The sequence below is a fragment of the Sus scrofa genome, chromosome 9 (assembly GCF_000003025.6).
Source record: "Sus scrofa isolate TJ Tabasco breed Duroc chromosome 9, Sscrofa11.1, whole genome shotgun sequence".
NCBI classification, from domain to species: domain Eukaryota; kingdom Metazoa; phylum Chordata; class Mammalia; order Artiodactyla; family Suidae; genus Sus; species Sus scrofa.
In genome coordinates, this window is record NC_010451.4 from 62435883 (window position 1) to 62461223 (window position 25341).

General features: G+C 35.5%; 1 protein-coding gene across 1 annotated transcript in view; it reads left to right on the forward strand.

Annotated features, from left to right (window-relative positions):
• Window positions 1-25341, forward strand: part of GUCY1A2 (guanylate cyclase 1 soluble subunit alpha 2) — a 409223-nt gene that overhangs the window by 334302 nt on the left and 49580 nt on the right. The window contains exon 7 of the mRNA XM_003130093.6: window positions 16510-16664. Coding sequence (XP_003130141.3) covers window positions 16510-16664 — 155 coding nt within the window. The remainder of the gene's footprint in view (window positions 1-16509; window positions 16665-25341) is intronic.

A 25341-nucleotide genomic window follows, 5' to 3' on the forward strand; every position in this document is an offset into this window, starting at 1 on the left:
TGGGTTAACGATCCGGCGTTGCCCGTGAGCTGTGGTGTAGGTTGCAGACGCGGCTCGGATCCCGCGTTGCTGTGGCTCTGGCGTAGGCTGGCAGCTATAGCTCCGATTAGACCCCTAGCCTGGGAACCTCCATATGCCACGGGAGCGGCCCAAGAAATAGCAACAACAACAACAACAAAAAAGACAAAAGACCAAAAAAAAAAAAAAAAAAAAACAAAATCTATGAGTCTGTTTCTCTTTTATAATAGGTTATTTTGTATCATTTTATTAAATTCCACATACAAGTGATATCAAGTGATATTTGTCTTCCTACGTTTGACTTACTTCACTTAGTATGATCATCTCTAGATCCATCCACGTTGCTGCAAATGGTATTATTTAGTTCTTTTAATGGCTAATATTCTTCTTTATCCATCCCTCTGTCAGTGGACATTTAGGTTGTTTCCATGTCTTGGCTATTTTATTTATTTATTTTATTTATTTTTTCTGCTGTATAGCATGCGGACCAAGTTACACATACATGTATACATTATTTTTTTCCTCACATTGTTGTGTTGCGATGTACGTATCTAGACATAGTTCTCAATGCTATATAGCAGGATCTCTTGTAAATCCATTCCAAGAGGAATACTTTGCACCCATTAACCCCAAGCTCCCAATCCCTCCCATTCCCTCCCTCTCCCCCTGGGCAGCCACCAGTCCGTTCTCCAAGTCCATGATTTTCTTTTCTGTGGAAATGTTCATTTGTGCTGTATATTAGATTCCAGTTATAAGTAGTATCATATGGTATTTGTATTTCTCTTTCTGACTGATTTCACTCAGGATGAGAGTCTCTAGTTCCATCCATGTTGCTGCAAATGGCATTTTGTCATTCTTTTTTATAGCTAAGTAGTATTCCATTGGGTATGAATACCACATCTTCCTAATCCAATCATCTGTCAATGGACATTTGGGTTGTCTCCATGTCTTGGCTATTGTGAATAGTGCTGCAATCTTGGCTATTTTAAATAGTGCTGAAATGAAATTTGGGTGCATGTATCTTTTTGAATTACAGTTTTCTCCATATGTATGCCTAGGAATGTGATTCCTAGATTATATAGGAGTTCTATATTTAGTTTTTAAAGGACTCTCCATATTGTAATCCATAGAGTTTGCACCAATTTATATTCTCAACAGTTTAGGAGGGTTCCATTTCTCCACATCCTCTCTAGCATTTATTGTTTATAGACTTTTTGATGATGACCATTTTGATTTGTATGTCTCTAATAATTAGTGAAATTGGGCATCTTTTCATGTGCTTTTTGGTCATCTATTTATCTTTGGATAAATGTCAATTTAATCTTCTGTCATTTTTGATTGGATTGTTTGCTTTTTTTAATGTAAAGCTCCATGAGATGTTTGTATATTTTGGAGATTAATCCCTTTTGGTCATATCATTTGCAAAGATTTTCTCCCATTCTGTGGATTCTTTTTTTTTTTTTTTTTTAATGCTTTCCTAGCTGTGCAAAAGCTTTTAAATTTAATTAAGTCCCATGTGTTTATTTTGTTTTTATTTTCATTACGCTAGGAGTGGATCAAAAAAGATATTGCTGTGACTTATGCCAAAGAGCAGTCTGCCTATTTTCCTCTAGGAGTTTCACAGTATTCAGCCTTATTAAGTTTATGTCTTTAATCCATTTGGATTTTATTCTTGAGTACAGTATAAGATAATGTTCTAATTTCATTCTTTACGTGTAGCTGTCCATTTTTTCCCAGCATCACTTATTGAAGAGACTTATCTTCTCTCTGTTATACACCCACCTCCTTTGTCATAGATCAGTTGACATTTATTATTTTTAAGGATTCCATTTTGACATATTTAAACTTTTTAAATAATATTGAATCCACAATAGTGTAAAATTTCTTTTGTTCTAGAAATTTTTTCCAGATAATATTTTACTAAGATCTGCATTTTTTCCTCAACAAACAAAAACTGAAAGAGTACAGCAATACTAAACCCATTTTAAAAGAAATACTGAAAGGGCTTCTCTAAATAAAAAAGAAGTAAGAAGAAATAGGATGGAGGAAATCAGAATTGGAAAGCAATCACTTAAATAAGCCATTATACAGATCTAAAAAGAAAAAAAAAACTATTGTAAAAGTGACAATAAATACAAGGAACAGCAAAAGGGCAAACATGAAGATGTTAAAAAAGGACTTCAAAATCATAGCATATGGAGAAGGAAAGTAAGATCTTCATTTTGATAGAAAGTGATTTGTCAGTTAACAGAGAGTCTTAGAAAATCAGTAGCAATATTTTCCACTGGTAGTTTCTAAATAGAACTTCTAAAAACTTTGAAGATTTATCAATTAAAAGACTTTGTTAAAAAATTAACAAAGGAATGTCTTTATCACAGATAAATTTGATTAATAATTTTAGATGCAGTTAGTAGAATAAGTCAGTAGAATAAGTATTTCCTGAGCATCACTGGTTAGATAACCATATCAGAAAATGGTTTCTAATTCCTTTGTGCAAATCAGAATAAACATCAAATGCTGATAGAAAATGGTGTCAGTCAATTTCTTAAATTTCTTAAATCTCTTATCAGCTTTTAATTCTGCTGATAATGTCTTTATTATAAAAAGCAGTGCCATATACTTTTAAAGTATGGCATTATAGGAGTTCCCATCGTGGCTCAGTGGTGAAAAACCCAACTAGTAGCCATAGGATATGGGTTTGATCCCTGGCCTACCTCACTGTTAAGGATCTGGCATTGCCATGAGCTGTGGTGTAGATTGCAGACATGGCTCAGAACTGGCATTACTGTAGCTGTGGCACAGGCTGGCAGCTAAAGCTCCAATTCAACACCTAGCCTGGGAACCTCCATATGCTGCTGGTACAGCCCTAAAAAAAGAGGGGGGGAGAAAGAAAGAAAGAGAGAGAGAGAGAGAGAGAGAGAGAGAGAGAGAGAGAGAGGGAGAGGGAGAGAGAGAGAGAGAGAGAGAGAGAGAGAGAGAGAGGGAGAGGGAGAGAGAGAGAGAGAGAGAGAGAGAGAGAGAAAGAAAGGAAGAAAGAAAGAAAGAAAGAAAAGAAGGAAAGAAAGAAAGAAAGAAAGAAAGAAAGAAAGAAAGAAAGAAAGAAAGAAAGAAAGAAAGAAAGAAAGAAAGAAAGAAAAGAAAGAAGGAAAGAAAAAGGGTTAGAAAGAAAGGCACTATGTTGTAAAAAGATCTATCAACTTTCATTATTTCTAGCATAATATGTTACATTCTATTAAGTATAAGCTGATTATTTCTAAATACTTGCATAATTAAGTATCTCAATTATTTTCAGTTAATTTCCTACTTTAAGAATAATTCCCAGGAGTTCCTGTTGTGGTGCAGCAGAAAAGAATCAGACTAGGAACCACGAGGTTGTAGATCCCATCCCTGGCCTCACTCAGTGGGCTAAGGATATGGCTTTGCTGTGAGCTGTGGTGTAGGTCACAAATGCAGCTTGCATCTGGCATTGTGGCTCTGACATAGCTCCAATTAGACCCCTAACCTGGGAACCTCCATATGCCATGGGTCCAGCCCTAAAAAGACAAAAAAGAGAAAAAGAAAAAGAATTTCTTAAGTACTTTTTTCTGCACAAAGGTAAATTGCAGATTTAGCTTATAGGCCTTGATAATAACACCCTTTCCATGAGCTGTGGTGTAGGTTGCAGAGGCAGCTTAGATCCTGCATTGCTGTGGCTGTGGTATAGGCCAGCGGCTGTATCTCTGATTTGACCCCTAGCCTGGGAACCTCCATATGCTGCTGGTGTGGCCCTAAAAAGACAAAAGTCAAAAAGAAAATCTGGAATCATGTGTTCTCATTTTTGTCAAATATTTTCTATAAACTAAAATTTATCCATAACTGCTACTTCTGTAACAATCAGAATGAACACATTTAAGACATTTTGCCAAAGTGCTATTTGTCCAAGCATCTTACTTGAGAGTGTGACATTTTGACCCCATTAGACAGGAAGCTGAGACCCCTGATTTTAAAAAATGCCACATATCCACAGAGAACATTTCCACATTTTCTTGCCTATTGGAGAAAAAAAGAGGAAATTGTGTGAGTTGATTGTACTCTTCCTAAGAATCTTAAGCTTTTGAAAGTGGAATTTAAAGCATTTGCTGATTTTTTCTTAGCAGGAAGTAGTGGTCATGAATAAAAGAACAAGATAAAACATTGTAAAAAGAAATTTTATGAATCTGATTTTATTGGTAAAAGGAGAATTTTATGATAAGGCTTCACAATAAATGTTAATATAATGCTAGTACAAGGATAAAATGCATTCTTGCCTCATTCTGACCTAACAGTGAGGATGAAGTACCTCATTTTTGCCTAACAATGTGAATAAGCACTTTAATCTACTTATTATTAAAACAATTAAAGACTTTCCAATAGTTTAAAACCTTTTTACCCAGTTTTATTTAGATATAATTGACATGCAACAATGAATAATGTGTACAGCATAATAATTTGACTTAAGTATATCATGAAATGACTGACAATAAGTTTAGTGAACATCTCACAAAATTTGAAAAATAGAAAAAAAAATTTCCCTTTGGTGAGAACACTTAGGATTTAGTCTGTTAACAACTTTTATACATAACATACATCAGTGTTAATTATATTGATCATGCTGTATATTATACTCTTAGTACTTAGCTGTCCTATATCAAGTTTGTATTATTTAATGCCCTTCATCCAATTCTCCCTACCCCAAAACCAGCCTCTAGTAACCACAAATCTGATCTATTTTTCTATGATTTTTTAAAGTATAATTTGACTTATACCACTATAGTTCCTGTTATACAACATGATTCAATGTTTATACATTTCAAAATGACTATAATAAGTCTAGTTACGCTATATCACCATACAAAGACATTACATAATTGTTATATACCTTACATTGTGTATTTTATACCAGGACTCATTTATTTTACAAGTAGAAGTTTGTACTTCTCAATCTCCCTTACCTATTTCTTACCTCTCCCTACAACCCTATTTTCTGTATGTATGTATCTGTTTTATGTTTGTTCATATATTTGTTCTTTAGATCCCACATGTAAGTGAAATCATACAGTATTTGTCTTTATAGGACTTATTTCACTTAGCGTAATATCTTCTAGGACCATCCATGTTGTCACATATGGTAAGATTTCCTTCTTTTTTCAATGACTTGAGTAATATTGCATATGTATGTGTTTGTGTATATATATACATATCATGTTTTCATTATTCACTCATTCATAGATGAATAAAGAATAGATGCTGGTGATACTTGGGTTGCTTTTGTATCTTGGTTATTATAAATAATGTTGCAATTAATATATGGTATACATATATCTTTTCTAATTAGTGTCTTCATTTTCTTTAGATAAATACCCACGAGTGGAATTTCTGGGTCATATTATAGTTCTACTTTTAAATTTTTGTGGAATCTCTATACTGTTTCTATAGTGACTATACCAATTAATGTTCTTGCCAATAGTGCATGATGATTCACTTTTCTCTACATTTATGCCAACAATTGATATTTGTTATACTTCTGATAAAAACCACTCAGACAGGTGTAAGGTGATACATTATTATGGTTTTGATTTGCATTTCTATGATGAACAGATATTGGCCATCTGTATGTCTTCCTTGGAAAATATCTATTCAGATCCTCTATTTTTTAATTGGGTTATTGTTGTATTGATATTGAGTTTTACGAGTTCTTTATATATTTTGGCTATTAACTCCTTATTAGATATGTAATAGCTTCTTTCATTGAGTACATGGCCTTTTGCTTTTGTTGATATTTTCTTTCACTGTGCAAATCTTTTTAGTTTAGTACTATACTGTTATGATTACTGTTCAATTCAGTTTAAAATCAGACACAGGAAACCCCCAGCTTTGTTATTCCTTCTCAAGATTGCTTTGGCTATTTTGGCCTTTTATGTTTCCATATAGATTTTAGAATTTTTTGTTCTAGTTCTGTGAAAAAAATGTATTTGGTATTTTGATAGAAATTGTATTGAATCTGTAAATTGCCTTGGGTAGTATGATCTTTTTTTTAACAATATTCATTCTTCCAATCTATGAAAATGGTATATCTTTCCTTATCTTTGTGTTTTTTTCAATTTCTTTCATCAGTGTCTTATAGTTTTCCGAGTTATGGGTCTTTTACCTCCTTGATTAGATTTATTCATAGATATTTAATCTTTTAATGCAATTATAAGTGGGATTGGCTTCTTACTTTATCTGACACTTCACTGTTAGTGTATAGAGATGCAACAAAATTCTGTATATTAATTTTGTTTCCTACAACTTTACTGAATTCCTTGATGAGCTCTATAATGTTTTTTGTTTTTTGTCTATTTGTCTTTCCTAGGGCCGCACCTGTGGTATATGGAGGTTCCCAGGCTAGGGGTCGAATCAGAGCTGTTGCTGCCAGCCTATGCCGGAGCCACAGCAACATGGGATCCAAGCATGTCTGCATCCTACACCACAGCTCATGGCAATGCTGGATTCTTAACCCACTGAGCAAGGCCGAGGATTGAACCCCAAACCTCATGGTTTCTAGTTGGATTCATTAACCACTGGGCCACTATGGGAACTTCCCCTTTATAGTTTTTTAACAGCATTTTTAGGATTTTTCTACATATAGTAAAATGTGCCAACAGTGGCAGTTTTACTTCTTCCTTTCTAATTTGGACTCCAAATTAGAAAAAAAATACAAATTAAAAATTAATTTCTAATTAAAAATTCTATGAAAAGAAGTATTTTCTAATATGTTTACTGTGGCTAGAACTTCTGATACTATGCTGAATAAAGGTGGTGAGAGTAGGCATCTTTGTCTTGTTCCTAATCTTAGAGGAAATACTTTCAGTTTTCCACTTTTGAATATGATGATGGCCCTGGGTTTATCATATATGGCCTTATTTTGAAGTATACTCCCTAAATAACCATTTTATTGAACATTTTTATCATAAATGGATGTTGAGTTTTGTCAAAAGCTTTTTCTGCATCTATTGAGATGATCAAATGATTTTTATTCTTCAATTTGTTAATATTGTGTATCACATTGTTTATTTGAAAGTATTGAACCATCTTGGCATCTCTTGGATAAACCTCGCTTGATCATGATGTATCATCTTTTCAATATATTGTTTAATTCTGTTTGCTAATATTTTTTAGATGGCTTTTTGTATCTATGTTCATCAGTGGTATTGGCCTATACTTTTCTTTTATTATGAGGTAGGTTGCTTATCTCCACTTTACTTAGTTTTTCTTAGATTTTATATTGTGCCTTTGTTTGGATCATATTCCTCTGTTGTCTCATTTCGCCTAATTTGCTGTTTTTATTTCTATGTATTTGGTAGGTGGGTTACATTTCCCCATCTTGGAGAAGTGTGCTTTTGTAGGAGACTTTTTCTGTGTCCTAGCAGTGTACTTCTCTCTGGTTTCCATTGGTCTATGCTCTAGGGATGCCCCCAATGTGGGCTGTATGAGTCCTATTGTGGCTAGCTAACTAATGGGTATATTCTGATGGGCATGACTAGCCTTGATTTGGTTTGTTGCTAGTCCCTACTGTTTGCAGAGGCTACAGTTGCTGGCAGGCAGGATAATGACACAAAGTAGCTGACTGCAGGATATTGGGATGGGGGGGTAGGGCTACTGTTGGCCCACTGAAAGGTGGAGCTTTGTTCCAGGGTGGGTAGTTGTGGAACTGGGAGTTCCAAATCTAGTGTCAGCCTGCTGGTGGGTGGGGCTTGATCCTGAAGCAGTTGGTTGAGGGGCCCAAGGTTGTCCCAGAGCTGATTTTGTTCTGCTGGTGGGTGACCTGGGGCCCATGGGTCCTTGGACTGGTACAGCTGCTTGACCTAAGGTTTCCCAATCATGGTACAGACAGACTAGTGGGCAGAGTTGGGTCCCATTGCTAATAAACTAGAGGGAGGATCCCAAAACAGTCCTTGCAAGCATTACCTTCCTTCTTACAGAAAAAGTTATCCAAAATGACTGCCCCAGGAGTTTATGTTCACAGGGTGAGCTCCAGTTGCCTCCTGCCTCTCCCAGGGCTGGGGAGTTCAAAATTATTAGGTCATCTGATTGGGCTTCTTTAAAATTACTGTTTCTGCTCTGGGTCTCAGAGTGTGTAAGATCTTGTGTGCATTCTTTAATAGTGGAGCCTATATTTACCACAGCTCTATGTCTTTCCCTAAAGTAAGTCCTTTGACTTTCAAAACCAAGCATTATGGGGGCTTGGCATCCTAATGTAGGACCCTCTGGCTGGGGAACCCAATATGGAGCTCAGAAATCTTGCTCCTTGGGAAGAACCTCTGCCATGAGACAACCCTCCCATTTGTGGGTTGCCCACTTCGAGTACTGGTCTTGACTATACTATTTGCCTGCCCTCCCTACCTGTCTTATTGTAGTTCCTTCTTTATACTTTAGTTGTGCAAGATATTTTCTGTTAATCTTCCAGTCTTTCTATCAATAGTTGCACTGTAAATAGGTGTAATTCTGGTGTGCCATGGGAGGAATCTTCTTATTCCACCATCTTGGCCACTCTAAAGCTTAAAATCTTAATCACATAAATCTAAGAATAATACCTAAATGCATACATGTATAAACAGTTAACTGCCTTTTTCTTCTAGAAGCCTTTCTTCTTTTTCTATAAGAGGCATTCTGTTTTAATTTGGGAATTTTGTTTTGCTCAAATAGGGCTATTTTAACAGAAAGTGGTATTTGTGTATTAACTGCTGGATCATAATGTTAACCACTTTTTCAATTTGACTTGGACATTCTGGAATTAGTAAATCTATTTACTGAATTATAAATAGGCTTGTGATTTCATCCTTCACACCATAAGCAATGCAATGTCTACCATGAAGTGTGAAAAGGGACTAATTTTTTTCAGTGCTTATTCTGGACCTATTATTTATCTCATTTGATTTTGCTAACAGCCCCTCTAAAAGGGGATTATGATTATTATTTACAGATAACTTTTGAAAGGTTAGCTGGTATAACTAAATTCACAGAGCTAGTAAAAAGAAAAACTTGAGTTCTTTTTTTGCAAGTGATAAAATAGACAACTGATGCAAACAGTTGAGGAGTGCTTTGACTCACTTAACTGAAAAGACAAGCACTAGGGCTAGCTTCACATGAGACTAGAGACAGCTACAAAACTTATGTTACCACGACCTTGACTTCTGTTTTGTTCTTTTTGGTTTGCCTACCCAGTGTTGGCTTTATCCTCAGGCTCCATAAGTTGGTCCTGCAGCTCTAAGCCTTCACATCATGGTACTAAAATGGCAACACCTATTCAATGAAGCACTGTACACTGTTCAAAAATGTATACTATAGCATCTTGGTTTGTTTGTTTGTTTGTTTTCTAAGGACTCAGATGCGGCATATGGAAGTTCCCAGGGTAGGAGTTGAATGGGATCTGCAGCCAAAGCCTACACCACAGCAACAGCAATGTGGGATCCAAGCCACATCTGCTACCTACACCACAGCTCACAGCAATGCTGGATCCTTAACCCAGTGAACAAGGCCAGGGATCAGATCCACATCCTCATGAACACTAGTCAAATTTGTTTCTGCTGAGCCACAGTGGGAAGTCCAAGAGGGTCTCTTCTTGTGGTTCTCACAGATTTTCTGAAATTCTTTCTCATTGGCTTACATGTGATCATTTTTAAATTTTTAAATTAATTGCTAACACTGGAGGATATACCCTTACCAGCTTGAGTCTACTCCTGGATCTGAAAGTGGAGATAATCCCACAAAACTTGCAGAACTTAGAATAGGAGAAAGTGAGCTGCCTAAAAAAATCATGGTGCTGGAGTTCCCATCATGGCACAGTGGAAATGAATCCGACTAGGAACCATGAGATTGCAGGTTTGTTTGATCCCTGGGCTTACTCAGTGGGTTAATGATCCAGCATTGCTGTGAGCTGTGTGGTGTAGGTTGCAGACATGGCTCAGATCTAGTGTTGCTGCGTTTGTGGTATAGGCTGGCAGCTGTAGCTCCAATTGAACCCCAAGCCTGGGAACCTTCCTATGGTGTGAGTGTGGCCCTAAAAAGCAAAAAAAAAAAAAATTCATGGTGCTATTGGCTGGAGACTACCTACCACTATTAAGTAGATATTAGAACCAGGATTGCATATAAAGTCTGTACCTTTTAGGTTATGCAACAAAACTACCCAAACATAATCTCTATTTTCAATCTATGATTGGAATTTAATGGATACAGACTAGGGATTCTAAATATTTCTACAATGAACAATACAGCTTCTCCCTCAAAGAAATTATTTGACCCAAAATATCAGTAGCACTGAGATTGAGAAATCTTATTCTGTTTGATCAGCCAGGCATACCCTCTCTTCTTCATGGCCCACCTCTCTCTTTCATTTTCTTTAGGCAAGAGCCATCTTTACTTGCCTTCCTTCAGTGCTGAAATGTACCAAAACTCTTTAGGTTTTAGGATCTTTGCATGTAATTTTCACTCTACTTCCCACTCCTCCATGTACAGCTGTGCTACCCCTCCCCATCTAGCCAATCATCCCTCCTTCAGCACTGAGTTCAAAGGGTATTTTCTCCAGGAGTACTTCATGTCCCAGACTTGGTCAGCCCCACCTCACTGTTGCCTATGTTCTGTCCTCTTATAATTTAATTTTTTTTAGAATTTATTATAATTTAATTATTCCCTTTATACCCTGAGTATATACTAGAGAGTCTGGATGGTATTTCAAGTGAGGCAATTAACATGAGTAAGGCTCAGAGGCATGGATATACTAGGCATTTTGGGAATATGTGTAGTAAATCAAGTCAGAAATGTTTAGTGTGGAGAAGCATGAAAACGATGGAAGAGGGACAGAAAGTTTCCAATGTTGGATTTAATGATTATATAATTTTTTCCAAGTTTCAGTTGGAAAGGCTAGCCCTTCTTTCTATATGGAATAGGCAAACCAGATTTTTTAATAGTCTGCTTTAGTCTGATAGGACCTGTAGAAACAGCTTGAGACTCATTTTAATTTGAGTGCTTTTTATAGCACACTGAACTTAGAGCCAACTGATCTATGGTCTACAGCTGGCCCAAACACTAATTTGCTCTTTTCATTGTGTTCCTCTTGACTTCAGTTTATTCGTAAAATGTGGGAGCTGGACTAATTGATCAGTGCTGCCTCTCCAACCCTACCTTTCTTCTTTACTAAATGAGAGGAGTTTTGAGTAGCTGAGGTTAAACTATAAAAACCTTCTATTTTTAAGAGTGGTAAGAGTAATGTTACCTAAAAATGCAGTTGTTTATGTGGACCTTAGCAAATAAATGATCTGGAGAGTATTGTGAGTATAATTGAATGTTTTGATTTTTTAGAGATTTTGATATATCTCAGAGCTTTGCATTATTTCTTGTAGATATGGGAGACTGAGCAATAGATAACCTAACCTCAAGATAGATCCTAAAGTTACTGTGTTTTTCAATAAATCTCTAGGAAAAACACAATTTTTTCATGAACTTTCCCTAAAAAAGTGAAGTCTAGTGTTATTCATCAAAGCATTGAATTTATTAAAGCAGTGTGCACACATGTGTGTGTGAGTGTGTGTGTGTTGCTGTACTAAGGTTTATAGGTTTCCAGAAGTCTGTTTAATGCACACTTTCTCAACCTCAGCCCTATTGGTATTTGGGAAAATTTTTGCTTGTGGGGAAGCTGCCCTAGGAATCTTTAACTCTACTGAATAAATGCCAATAGTAGCTCTTCATCCCAGTTGTGGAAATAAAAAAATATGTCTCTCAATGTGACCAAATGTCCACTGAGGGGCACAAATTGCCCCAGTTGACAACCACTAGTTTAGTGCAAAGCAATCCTCTAGCTAAATAGAGTATACAGACCAGATAGATGCAAATACTATTGCTTGGTTAACCAATTAAATAAAGTTAAATCTTGCCAAGATGAATCTAAATCCCTCATTGACAGTTAGAAGTATCTCTTTATTTTGCCGAACTGCTAGATGCTCTTGGTAGGTTCTGAATGAATGACTTCCTTATAAGGCAACAATTCCTAGGAAATCTCAATAAATTGTCAAAATTAATGTAAAAGAAAATGGAGCCTGATGATTCAGCTTGTTCTCAATGGTATCTCCTTATGTCCAAGGAAATAATTTTCTAAATCCTGTTTCATCACGCAGCAGTGAGAGTAACAGAAAATCCGTGCTATTTTTGTGTTTGTTGATATTCTTGTGACTGTTTTAAGGTAGTGTTCTAAGAGATGCGGTTTTTTGTTTGTTTTAATGATCATTTGTTTACCCACCTTCCCAAGAACACCAGGATTTTTATCTTCACCATTTTTTGGTTATAATAATTCTCATTCTGACAATTTGGTTTAAAAAAAGAAATAGCCTCAGGTCTTTAAAAGAAGGTAGAGGTAGAACCATATAAGTCTTCTATACACTTGATTTGGTGATATAGAGTCTTCTTCTCAAAATAAAAGCATAGAATATAGAGGCTGTAAAATATATCATTTTGATATTCACTCTCTGTTCTCTTCTAGCTTAAAAACATCACAGGTACAACCTGACAACCTTAGTACCTAAGATCTGGGTGTTTTTAGTCAATTCTGTTTTCCACAAAGTAATTTAGTATAATTATGCCCTCTGAAAGCATACAGAACTCCAAAGAAATACAATATTTTTCAAACACTTTGTTAATTTTAGAGAAAAGTGCCTTATGTTTGTTTGAAAGGAATATTACCATTCATTATAATCTTTTATCTTTAAATCCAAATAGACAATCAGAAATAGGACTAAATTTTTAAGATAGTTTTGCTTTCTTTAAGAAAAAACTATACCAGAGTTCCCGTTGTGGCGCAGTGGTTAACAAATCTGACTAGGAACCATGAGGTTGCGGGTTTGATCCCTGGCCTTGCTCAGTGGGTTAAGGATCTGGTATTGCTGTGAGCTGTGGTGTGGGTCACAGATGTGGCTCGGATCCTGTGTTGCTATGGCTCTGGCGTAGGCTGGTGGCTACAGCTCTGATTAGACCCCTAGGCTGGGAACCTCCATATGCCACAGGAGTGGCTCAAGGAAAGGCAAAAAGACAAAAAAAAAAAAAAAACTATACCTCATTTCTGCAGCCAATATAGAAGGTGAATTCTCCCATCTTCAACAATAAAAAATATGGACAAAACTTTAGAAAAAGACAGTTTTTTTACACTGGACATTAAGCTATGCAGGAGAGTGATGCCCAAAAGACAGGGAACAAAATTAAACATAGTTTCCATGTTGTAATTGGAATGGGGGGACATTCTGTCTATAGTGTGGGGAAGGACAAATAGGAGGAACTCAAACTCCTTAAGTTGAAGAGATAATGCTAAGAGTCTGGAGACCAAGGAAGGTAGAAGTCACAGAGTACAACTGAGGAGAAAATTGCACAAAGACCACTAGAGATCTTCCATGTGACCGCCTATATGTTCTGCAAAGTATTGATGGTTGTTTGTGTGTGAGGAAACTACCTAAGCCAGGTGAGAAAATCACCTGAAAGGATTAGGGAAAAAAAAGTTCCTGGAACTCACACAGAACTTTGGAGAAAAAAAATGCCTGCTCCCATCAGGAAGACTGGAAAACCACATTATAGGCATTGGAGATTGTACTCAGAGGGTTCTTGCCTTAGAGTGGGAGGAGTAATTAGCTTTACATGAAACACCAATCAAGACTTGGTCAACAAATTCTAAAAAGCAAGACTTTCAAGAAAAAAAAAAGCCATTTCCAAGTACCTTTATTGCATCCCAGGACAAAGCTCAAGAATATTTATAAGAATATAAAAATATCCAGCACAAAGTCAAATTCATAATATCTAACATCCAACCAAAAATTACTAGGCATGCAGAAAAGCTGAAAAATATGTCCATAATAATAATAAAAATCCATAAAAACTGACACAGAACTGAAACATATATTAGAATTAGCAGACAAAATTATTAAAATAATTACTTAATTGAATTTCATATGTTCAAAAGTTAATTTGACAACTGAAAAATAAAAATTTAAAGTTCAAATTGAAATTTGAGAGAGGAAAATACAATATTTAAGAAGAAAAATGGACTGAATGTGATTAATAAAAGATAAGACATTACAAAAGAAAAGATTAGTAAATCTGGAAATAGAAATCATCCAAAATAAAGAAATTAAAAAATGCTTAAAATGAATAGATTATCAGGGAATGGTGGAAATACTGCAAACACCATAATATATGTGTAATTGGAGTCTGAGAGGGAGGTGTGGATAGAAAAAGCATTTGAAGAAATAATAACTGAACTTTTAAAAATTGATGAAAACTGTAAAACCCATAGATCCAAGAAACTCAACCATCCCTAAGCATAAGAAACATGAAGAAAACAATGTCAAGGGAAATTATAACTAAATTTTTCAAAACTAACAATAAATAGCAAAACTTAAAGCAGCCAAAAGAAAACATTACACATGAAGGAATTAAGATAAGCATGACTTCAGATTACTCACAGGAAACTATGCAAAGGAGGAGACAGTGGAGCAACATCACTAAAGCACTGAAAGAGAAAATTATCAAACGAAAAATCTATACCTACTGAAAAGTACATGTATTTGTGTGTAGTGTGTGTATGTATGTGTATAAAGGGAGAAAATAAACCTTTTCAGAACACAAAACTGAAAATATGCATCACAAGTGGACCTAAACCACACACTAAATATTTAAGGAAATCTTTTAGGCAGAAGGAAAATGATACCAGATATAAACCCTGGTCTACACAAAGGAATGAAGACCACTTCAAGTAGTAACTTTGTGATCTCTTACTTTGTACTTTTGCTATATATCATGTCACATCATAGATTGGAACTTGAGGGTGCTCCTAACCCAGCTTCAAGTTTTATAATAGCAAATATGTGACAAGACATATAGAGGAACACAGTGATAAGGACCTGGTCCCTAACTGATTGAGGGGAATAGAGCTGACTGACAGGCTGGGCCACACACATGGGAACTGTAACTGAGAGACTAATAAAAATCTATAATTTTTAGGAGTCTATATTTTAGAGTTTTACTGACCCTGAAGATTGAACTTTACCTTAATTAAAACAGTTACTTTTAAAGCTGTAAAGTTGTCCCTTCCACATTAAGATCTTTAATCTGCTTGGATATTTTTTCCCCACATGTAGACACAGTTGACCCAGAGCATCCTAGTGGAAGTCGAGTTTTTTCTCACTAATCTGAAATGCCAGCTCTATCATATGTCAATAACATACACGCATGGAAGTCTTTCTGGGCTATCTGCTCTTGTAGCCTATTTTCCCATCTAAGCGCCATGCACTAATTAGATATGTTTATACTAAGACAATATCACATAGGGGAAATGTTTCAACTTTTTTCTTTTTTGTCAGGTGCATTTTGGCTCTTCTTAGCATATTGAATTTCCAAATAAGTTTTAGAATCAGTTTTTTTTTTTTTTTTAAGTAGATGAAGAGGTTATTAAGAGCTTATCTAGATCGCATAAGTTTCAACCTGTCTTATTATTAGTTGATACATGCAGAGGAGTCCAATGGCTTTTTATTGTCAACTATAGTGGCAAGAGAAGGCATGGTAGTAAAAGGGTGACACTTTGCTTTCCTAGTGGATATCTAAAGATCTGATTTCATTCTTCTCTCCCAGAGTTACTCACAGTCTCCTAGAGCTAATTTGTTAGTTTGTTAATTTGTTCATAATTAGCTTTAGTTATTTTGGTGTAGACCATGTGGCTACAACTTCATCCCTGTAGTTAACATTTAAGTGTATATTAACAGTACAGAGAAGACTTCTTCAAGGCATGAACCAGACTAATATTTACCAAATTCTCAGAAAGTAAAATATGCAGCACTTAATTTCTTTTTGAAGTTTTTAATCGACACTTTTTGACTGCCTCAGGGGTTCTCTATAACCCATTTTAATACTATGTTGGGAAATTTAAGCAATTCAACATTCATCACTTATTGAATGTCTACTTTGCTGTAGGTAGAGTATCAAGGGCTGAATATTTAGCATTAAGGAAATAGACATAAATCCTCCTCTCATGGGAAAATACAACATTTAAACAAAATAATCAGAAATATAAATATTTAATTTACAATGTACTTAATGCTATGAAGGAAAACCATAGTTTTATGTGAGAACAACTGGAAGGAGAATGATAAATTTTTCATTTGTTAGAGTACTAATGACACCTGTTTAACTCGTACATAACTGGATTTCTGTAGAAAATTAAACATAGTTTTCTTCCTGTAATTAATCTATTCATTCATTTATTTCACAGCATCCATGGTCATTGATACTACAATAGTCCAAATATTGGGCTCACAAAAATGACAAAGACCCCAGTCCCTGTCTTTAAGGAGCCAAGAGTTTACTGGATGGTTTACATAATCATCTCTACCTCTCATTAAAATAACTGCATACAAATGAAAACATGCATATATCCTTTTTCTTTTTCCTTTTCTTTTTTTTTAGATGAGGATAGGCATTCACTCGGGCTCTGTGCTGGCTGGAGTTGTTGGAGTGAGAATGCCACGATACTGCTTGTTTGGAAATAATGTCACTCTGGCAAGCAAATTTGAATCGGGAAGTCACCCTCGACGCATCAATGTCAGCCCAACCACTTACCAGTAAGTGTTCTATGGCCTTCTCCCTCTGTCTTTGGCATTGACTTGTGCTAATATTGAGTCATTTGTGAGACCTCATCCTTTGTCTTGAACCTGTCATTCGCTAAATTTATATGACTATATCTCTCTAGTCTGAAAGATAGTGATTGTTACACAAAATTTAATTTGTACCTTGAGAGAGTACACAGAAATTTGACTTAACTGATAGGTAATACAGATTTGTCTTTTCTCACAGTCTCTGTCCTTCTTAGATATACCTGTTTAAAATACAGGAAAGCAGGAGTTCCCGTCGTGGCGCAGTGGTTAACGAATCCGACTAGGAACCATGAGGTTGCGGGTTCGGTCCCTGCCCTTGCTCAGTGGGTTAACGATCCGGCGTTGCCGTGAGCTGTGGTGTAGGTTGCAGATGTGGCTTGGATCCCGCGTTGCTGTGGCTCTGGCGTAGGCTGGTGGCTACAGCTCCGATTCAACCCTTAGCCTGGGAACCTCCATATGCCGCGGGAGCGGCCCAAGAAATAGCAACAACAACAATAACAACAAAAGACAAAAAAAAAAAAAAAAAAAAAATACAGGAAAGCAAATGTTAAGGGTCTGCACTACCCTAGAAATCCTAATATTGCCAAACATTCCTTAAAGTTTATAAAAATCAAAGGAATAAGATAAAATGTATTTGGTTTTATTCTTTTGGATACTGAATATAAATGACTTGCCAATGTTAAATATATACTGAATAAAGAGTAAAACTTTAAACTCTGTTTATCTTAAAGGTCACATTTGACAAGTCTACAAATTTTTGACAGCTGAAGTCGTCTTTATCTTGTGCCTAGTAGATGTCATATATCACTATATATTAAGCTCCATATGGGCCAAGACCATGTCCATTTTGGTTCATCATTATATTCCAAGAACTTAAATAAAATGTTTAACATGTAATAAGCATTCGATAAATATTTACTGAATTCATGAATAAATGAATTGGTAAAATAAATATCTCTAGACTAAGAAAACAGTGTGACTGTTTCCTACTTTATAGACTTTGGCCTAGTGCTAAACTTATGTATACTAGCTATTTCATTATTTCCATGTTTTAAATGACTTAGAAATCACATTGTAAAACCCTAAAGAAGAAATAGCAACCATTGATTTTTTTTTATTAATGTGTGACTACCATGTTAATCCAGGCTAACAAAAAAAAATTTTTTTTAAAAAAACACCTGAAGCAGAAAGTTTAAATACATGGATAACAGATGTTGATTTATCATAACAAACAAAACTTTGAAGCTTTTGTTAACACATCAATAGTGGAGGGATGTTTAGATAAAAGACAAGTATTTCTAGATTCTTAAGGAGCACAAAAGAAAGGGGAAGAAATTACAAATGTAAAATCAAGAGAAAGTTGCTTAAGAACTATGTGGCTGTTTTTTTTGTTTTTTTTTTTGTTTGTTTTTTTTTTGGTCTTTTAGAGTCACACCCACAGCATTTGGAGGTTCCCAGGCAGCTGCCAGACTACATCACAGCCACAGCAACATATGATCCAAGCCACATCTGCGACCTACACCACGGTTCATGACAACACTGGATCCTTAACCCACTGAGCAAGGCCAGGGATAGAACCTGTCCTCATGGATACTAGTCAGTTTTGTTTCTACTGCGCCATGATGGGAACTCCCTATGAGTCATTTTTAAGGTATTTATATAAGGATTTCGCCTCTTTTACATTTCTTCCATTTTTTTTTCTAACACAATTCTAGACATAATACAGACGATCTGACAGTAATTTCCATATTAAATGGAATTTTGGAAGCTTCTCTAGATCAGGGCTCTCAATCAGTGCACTTTGTGCTCTAGGACACAGGGTAAGAAACAGTTTCTGAAGATCAACCCTCTCATCTGTATCTTCCTGCCATGGTTGTGATTTTTCCCATCATGATGCTAATACTTATGTTTCATATTTCTGTAAGTGGATGTAGACTTACAGAAAGTCCATTTTTTATATATGATGTGTAAAGAATAGACTAACCATGTAATAAGTTCATATCACATCATAACTATAACTGTCTTTCTTTAGAAGTGACCAATAAAGAAAACCCCACAAGCCACACAAAGTCTGCGCACGTGCATGCTGTCTTTGAGTTTTCATAATCTTTTTCACATTAGTTGAGGTTGTAATGATCCTTGGAGATCAATAAGTTCTGAAGAATTAAATCGTTTCAACCATTGCAAGGACATTTTGTTCTGTTATGATCTGCCTCATCCCCACCTGCACCCCCCTAAAAAATCACATGGAGCTACAGCTGAACACATCGAGCTGCCATCTGGGTAGACTGTAAAAGATACTTCCTCTGACTGTTCCCAAATCATGTTATTCCTACTAATACTTTATACAAATATTTTTACATTATTTCTACATTTAGTCTATCCTCAAAATGACAATTTTCCTCTATCTGTCCCTATGTCCATTCCTCCTTCCTTCCCTTCTTTCAACAAATACTTTTTGAGTACCTACTATATTCTAAGCACTATATTAGGCACTAATGTTATAAGAACAAACAGCATAAATATGATCTCTACCTTCATGGAGGAGACCACAGACTAGATGGTAGATTTACCCAAGTAAACAGTTTATTAAAATAGATTAGTGCTGTGATCAATAAACCCTGATTAGAGTATTCAAGCCAAAGTAGGAGTGAGCTTAGATGAGGATGAAGATAAAACTGAAATCTGATCAACTGAAGCTGTAAGTCATGTTAGGGCATTTCAACTTAATTCTAAGAGCCACAAAAGACTTTTTAGGTAGAGGAGTGTCTTGGCCAAATTTGTACTTAAAAGATCTCCAACAGGGAGTTTCCTGGTGGCCTAGTGGCTAAGGACTTGGCATTGTCACTGGCTCAGGTTACTGCTGTGCCTCAGTTTCACCCCTGACCTGGGAACTTCTGCATGCTATAGGCATGGCAAAAAAAAATTAAAAAAAAAGATTTTCAAGGTTTCAGAAGGAGAATATATTAGGGAGTGGGAAGGGCAGCAGTCCAGGGATTAAATTAAATTCAGGTAATTTAATTAAATTCAGGTATTCCCATTACCTGGATGGAAATGTAGCTAATTACTGAGATCCTAGAATCCCAACCAATTGCTGTTCAATTTGTCTTCCCATGCTTCAGAAAAGTGATTGGACTCAATGACCTTTGATATCCATTTTTATCTGGGATACCATTAAAAACAAAGTACCTTGTTTCCTGGTAGGTTTCTAGACAATTAAATTTAGGTATATGATCTCAGCGTGACTAGATTTTCAGATTCTGGATCTATTTGTTCCTAAGTACTTTCTGTTGGTTTCACATATCCACATTTATACATTTCAGCTATGTGTAATTTTTCTATTCTACACAGCACAAGTGATTTATGAAGCTACAAGTGTAGAGTATACTTCCCTTTCCCCAGATAGTCAAGTGAAATACCAGGTGGACTTCTCAGGAGTATTCTCTGTAAGGAGACAAAATTGAACTTTCTTAGAATAAATAGGAATCTGTGCAATAAAACTGAGTATTAAGCTCAGGAGAGTTTGAAATTTCAATTTTCTTTCCTGAATTAAATGCTATAGAATGTCCAATACTGTCTGGATATCTTGAAATCTTCAAGATTTCTATTCAGTTTATTTTCAGGAAGAATATATAATTATCATAAACTTTGAGAGAATGGATTATTTGGATATTATAAGAAACTGAAATACTTTTCTGAATAACTCATTCCAAATATATTTTGCCTGAAATATTTTAATAGTTCATCACCAAGAAAACAACTTTTATAAATATTTTGAAATACTAAAAATTAAAAGAAATAATGTAACACCCATGATCCCACCACTAGTTTAACACCCCAGTGGTATTTGCTTCAGATGTCATTTAATAAAAATACATAAAGTGCTTCCTTTGCAATTTTTCCTTTCTATTTTTATGAAAAATATCCTAATGAATTTGGCGTGTTTCAAAGTCAGTGTTTTTTTACATTAACTTTCTCATACGTATTCAGAAACAATAACATTTTATTTATTTTATTTTGCATAAGTTATATTGTTGCGGCGGCTGCCAGCAGCCCAAGGCTGGAGTGTATCAGTTCTAGTGGCAGCCCTATGGCCAGTGTACTAGCTCCAGCAGCTCTATGGTTGCGGTGTACCAGCTCCAGCGGCTCTGTGGCCGCAGTGTACCAGCTCCAACAGTTCTTTCACCTGGCAAGAAACAAAGTGAGCACTCAGAGAGTTGGAGAACTCAGGTTTATTATGCCAGAGGGCTCAGAGGAGATCGCTCTCCGAAGTCTGAGCCCCAAAGAAGGGTTTCACAAGACTTTTATGGGCTAGTTTTTCCGGGTTCATGCTTGGCGGACGGGAGTGAGAACTGGCAAAGTAATCGATGCGGGAGTGAGTTTTACAGAAGCAGATGTGTGCGGTTAGAGGTAGTTGGCTGGGTTAGGGGCAGTTTGGCCAGATTTTGCTTAGTCATCATGGCTGGGGTGTCTCCTTTCGACCTTTTTGTCGGGACATTTTCCCCTACAATATTTCACTTTATGAATCTTTCTCTAACTTCTAAAAAATTTCATGTTTTGAGATCTATCTTCGTTGAGACATATAACTCTAGCTCATCATTTTAAATACTATTCAACATTCCAGTGTATGACTATATCATATTTAAATTTTTATTCATTCATTCCTCTTTTTATGAACACTTAGGTTTTACTTTTCTAATTTTTAATTATTACAAATTATGTTTCTATGAACATTACTTACTAGTCATTGCATAAGTTAAGCTACTTTACATTTCATGTAATATAGAAAATAGACCTTCCTAAAGGTTACTAGAATTGGAATGACCAGATATTGTTTATCTCAAAATTCATTTGGATGTAAGAAATAAAGATTTTTAAATCAAGTCCATAACTTTTATATAATAGTCTTCATTTTTTTTTTAGACTTAGTGTAAGTTATCTTGTTGCATGCAGTAATGCCCAAGGACCATTTCCTCTTCACCCAGAGCACTTTATTGCTAGTTTTATTTCTGGACAAAAGGAAATTTTTTTGAATTTTGAAATTTTTATTTTTGATATTTTTGTTTTTCTCCAATAAATGTTATGTTTACACACATCTTTGTTTCCACTCATCCAAATTTGAAAATAATACACGTTAAAACAATTGTCTTTTAACATCATGCTACTGATCTGTGAAACTGAAATGATTGCTTATATTAAGGACAGTTTCAGGAAATTTTGAAATGACATGAATAATCAAACATTTGCCTTAGCAGAATTGTCTTCCCTTGCTAAGTGCAAACTAAAGCTGTAGAAAGACTCTTTAATTACTTTGATATAACATTTTCCTTAACCTTTCAGCATTTTTGTCTTTTCCATTTTACAATTGATCACTTCTAGACTTTTCAGAATGCCCATTTTTCATTCACTTCGAGGCCCCTTCTTCAGTTAAAACCAAGTTACCTTCTAACCAATGCTATATATACAGCTCATAATATCAGAGGGTGCACAGTGGAGCAAGTTAGAGTAGTGGTTAAGTGAACCAGAATCAGAGTGACTAGGTTGAAATCCAGGCTCTAAAATGTATTGTCTGAGTGAAATTTAGGAACTTGTTTGGACCTATTTTTCTCATCTTTAAATTGGTACTTATTTCAGAAGATTATTATTTGGATTATATGTGGTGTTTATAAAGCTCTTAACTTGGAACATAGCAGACATTCATTTATTATTTCAACCAGTTCCATCCATGAAGAAAAAGACTATCTTATTTCTGCAATTAACTCTCATTAGTATAAGTATAGCCATGTTGAGTGATGTGTGATAGTTGGATTACAGACCTCATGGGCAGTTCTAAGGGAACAGTGGGTTTGGTAATTTGGCTAATGGCATTTTGAGCTATGACTCAGAAGCTGAGCTAGTAATCAGCTTATTCCTACAAGTTTTTATTAGCGAAGGCATTTTACAGATGACTAAATCTTAGTCATGTGATAAAAACATTTTCATGGCTAATCCCTAAATTTAAGCAAAGGTACTGTTGGGGGAGAAAGAGATTTTCCTATATCCTTCTAGGTTCTTCTGGCTGTTCTAAGAATTAAATTGACATGAGACTTTAATAGGAGAAAAATCAAACAAAAATTTAATAACATGTATACATGAAAAGAGACCCAGGAAAATTAAGTAAATCTCTGAAATGGCCAAAACCCTTACCTTAAATACCATCTTCCACTAAAGTCAAAAGAGGATGTTGGGGGAGTTCCCGCTGTGGTGCAGTGGGTTAGGGATTCAATGCTGCAACTGTGGCTCAGGATTCCATCCCTGGCCAGGGAACTTCCATTTGCCTCTGGTGCAACAACAAAAGAAAAAAAACCTGGGGATAGTGATGTGGGACTTCAAAGTGGAGGAGACAAGTGACATGGAGATGGCAAAGCCGATTATTTGGTAAAGAAATGTTTGCTAGGTCATGCAAAAACAATGCAGCACAGAAAGGAATTTTAACAAATAGATTTTGCTAGAATCCTCCCTAATCTACCACACCTAATTCATACCATAGTTTTCTATAGTGATATCTGCTTTTCTGAAATAGGACTTTTATCTACAATCCTTTAGGCAGTTAAGGAGAATGTTAAAGTTTCTTCCTGAGTTTTTGGGGCCTTGATTGTTCCAGGTCAAAATTATCTGCATGCCAAAGAGACATTTTAGGGTGGCGAATTTTCTTTCCTATAGTACATAATTTGCGTAATGCTAATTAAATTACAACAAAGTTTGTAGCTTAAATGCCACAAATTAAATATTTTACAGTTCTGTACAATAGAAGTCTGATATGAGTCTCACTGATTTAAAAACAAGATGTCATAGCTGCATTCTTCTCTGGAAGATCTAAGAGATAAACTTTTTTTTTTATTTTTTTGTTTTTTTTTTGCTTTTGTAGCTTCTAGAGTCCACCCACATTCCTTGGTTACGGCTTCCTTTCTCCATCATAAACTCAGCAATATTGTACCTCTCTGATGCTGCTTCTACAGATATATTTCATCTTCTGACTCTTTTCTTCTTTCCAGTTCCCAGGCCAGGAACTATATCTAAGCAACATCAGTGACAAAGCTGAATCCCTAAGTGCTAGGCCACCAGGCAGCCTTTAAGCACCCTTGTGACTACATTGAGTCCATTGGGGAATCCAAAATAATTTCTTTAATTTATAGTCAGCTGATTAGCAACCTTAACTCTATCTGCAATGTTAATTTGTTGATTCATCTTTAGATTAATTTCATTAATCCCAAGATTCTATGGGACATGGACTTTTTTTTTTTTTTTTAAGTGGGTGGGATGTGGAGTTGTTATTCTTCCTACAACAAGGGAAAACTCTAAAGGCCTAGAACTGTAGCCCCAATTCTACTTGTACTTCCTTATTTTTTAGAACTTTAAAAAATATATATTTATATGTATATATGTACACACATACATGTGTAAAAAAAATCTGGGAAAGAAAAGAAAAAGTCAAAGATTAAGGCTTTGGCATATTATTACTTATGGCTTCTAAAGAATTTCTATCAGAAATATAGAATGTATTTCTCACAGTTACAAAGGCTGGAAGTCAGAAATCGTTGTGCCAGCATGGTTAGGTTCTGGTGAAAACTCTCTTGTCTGACTTCTCCTTTCATCCTGATGTTGTAGAAAGAGAGAGGAAGGAAGTGCTTATGACCCTTATAAGGGCACTAATCATATTTCATTATGTGAGCTCTAACTTTATAAGTTCGTCTAACTATAACTTTTTCCCAAAAGGCCTCACCTCCTAATACTATTACATTGAAGGTTAGGGTTTCAGCAAATTAATTACGGGGGAACACAAACATTAATTCCATAACAAAGAATGATTTTATTTATATATTTAAGTGGTAGAGCATTTGGCTCGAGAAGTGAATTAAGAAGTAGCCCTGAAAAACTGGAATTTATGTAAGATGATCTCAGCTTTCTTATTTCACAGTCTGCCCTCAGACATAGCTAACCCTGTCTAATTTCTAAAAAAGTTAGGCAATCAAAAACTTGTAATTCTTAACTTATAGATATCTTTAGATCACTAGCATCAAACTTAAAACTAACTCCACAAACTACATTGTTTAAGCTAGAGTTTGGCATAATAGATTTCTAGTCTAGGAATCAGGAGAACTGATTCAAATATTAACCTTTTGTGTAATTTTTGGCAAACCTGGTAATGTTTCTTGACTTTAATCCCCTCATCTCTACAATGAAGAAAATTACCTAAATGATCTCTAAAATAGCTTTTAGTCCTAAAATGCTATAATAGTAATATCAAGTGTATTTTGAATTACTTTTTCTCTGTATTTTTTCACATTACTTCATTTAATCTTCACAACAAGGCTGTGAGTCAAGCATTGGTATTATCCTTAATTTTTCAGATAAGAAGAATCTGAGTCTTTGAAAAGTTAAATAAGCCACCAAGAACACATAGCTAAAAAAGTCAGACTTCAGATTCATAGCTGCCTTACTCTAGACCCTGAGTTCTTATCCAGGGCCAAACTATCTCTTTGGCTTAATAGCTAAGGATAAGGAACAATAATTTCTGAATATGCCTTAATGAGAGGATTTCTTCTGCAAGAGAATGGTAAAAAGAGCAGTAGGGAACAAGCTATAATCAGAGCAGGGGAAATTC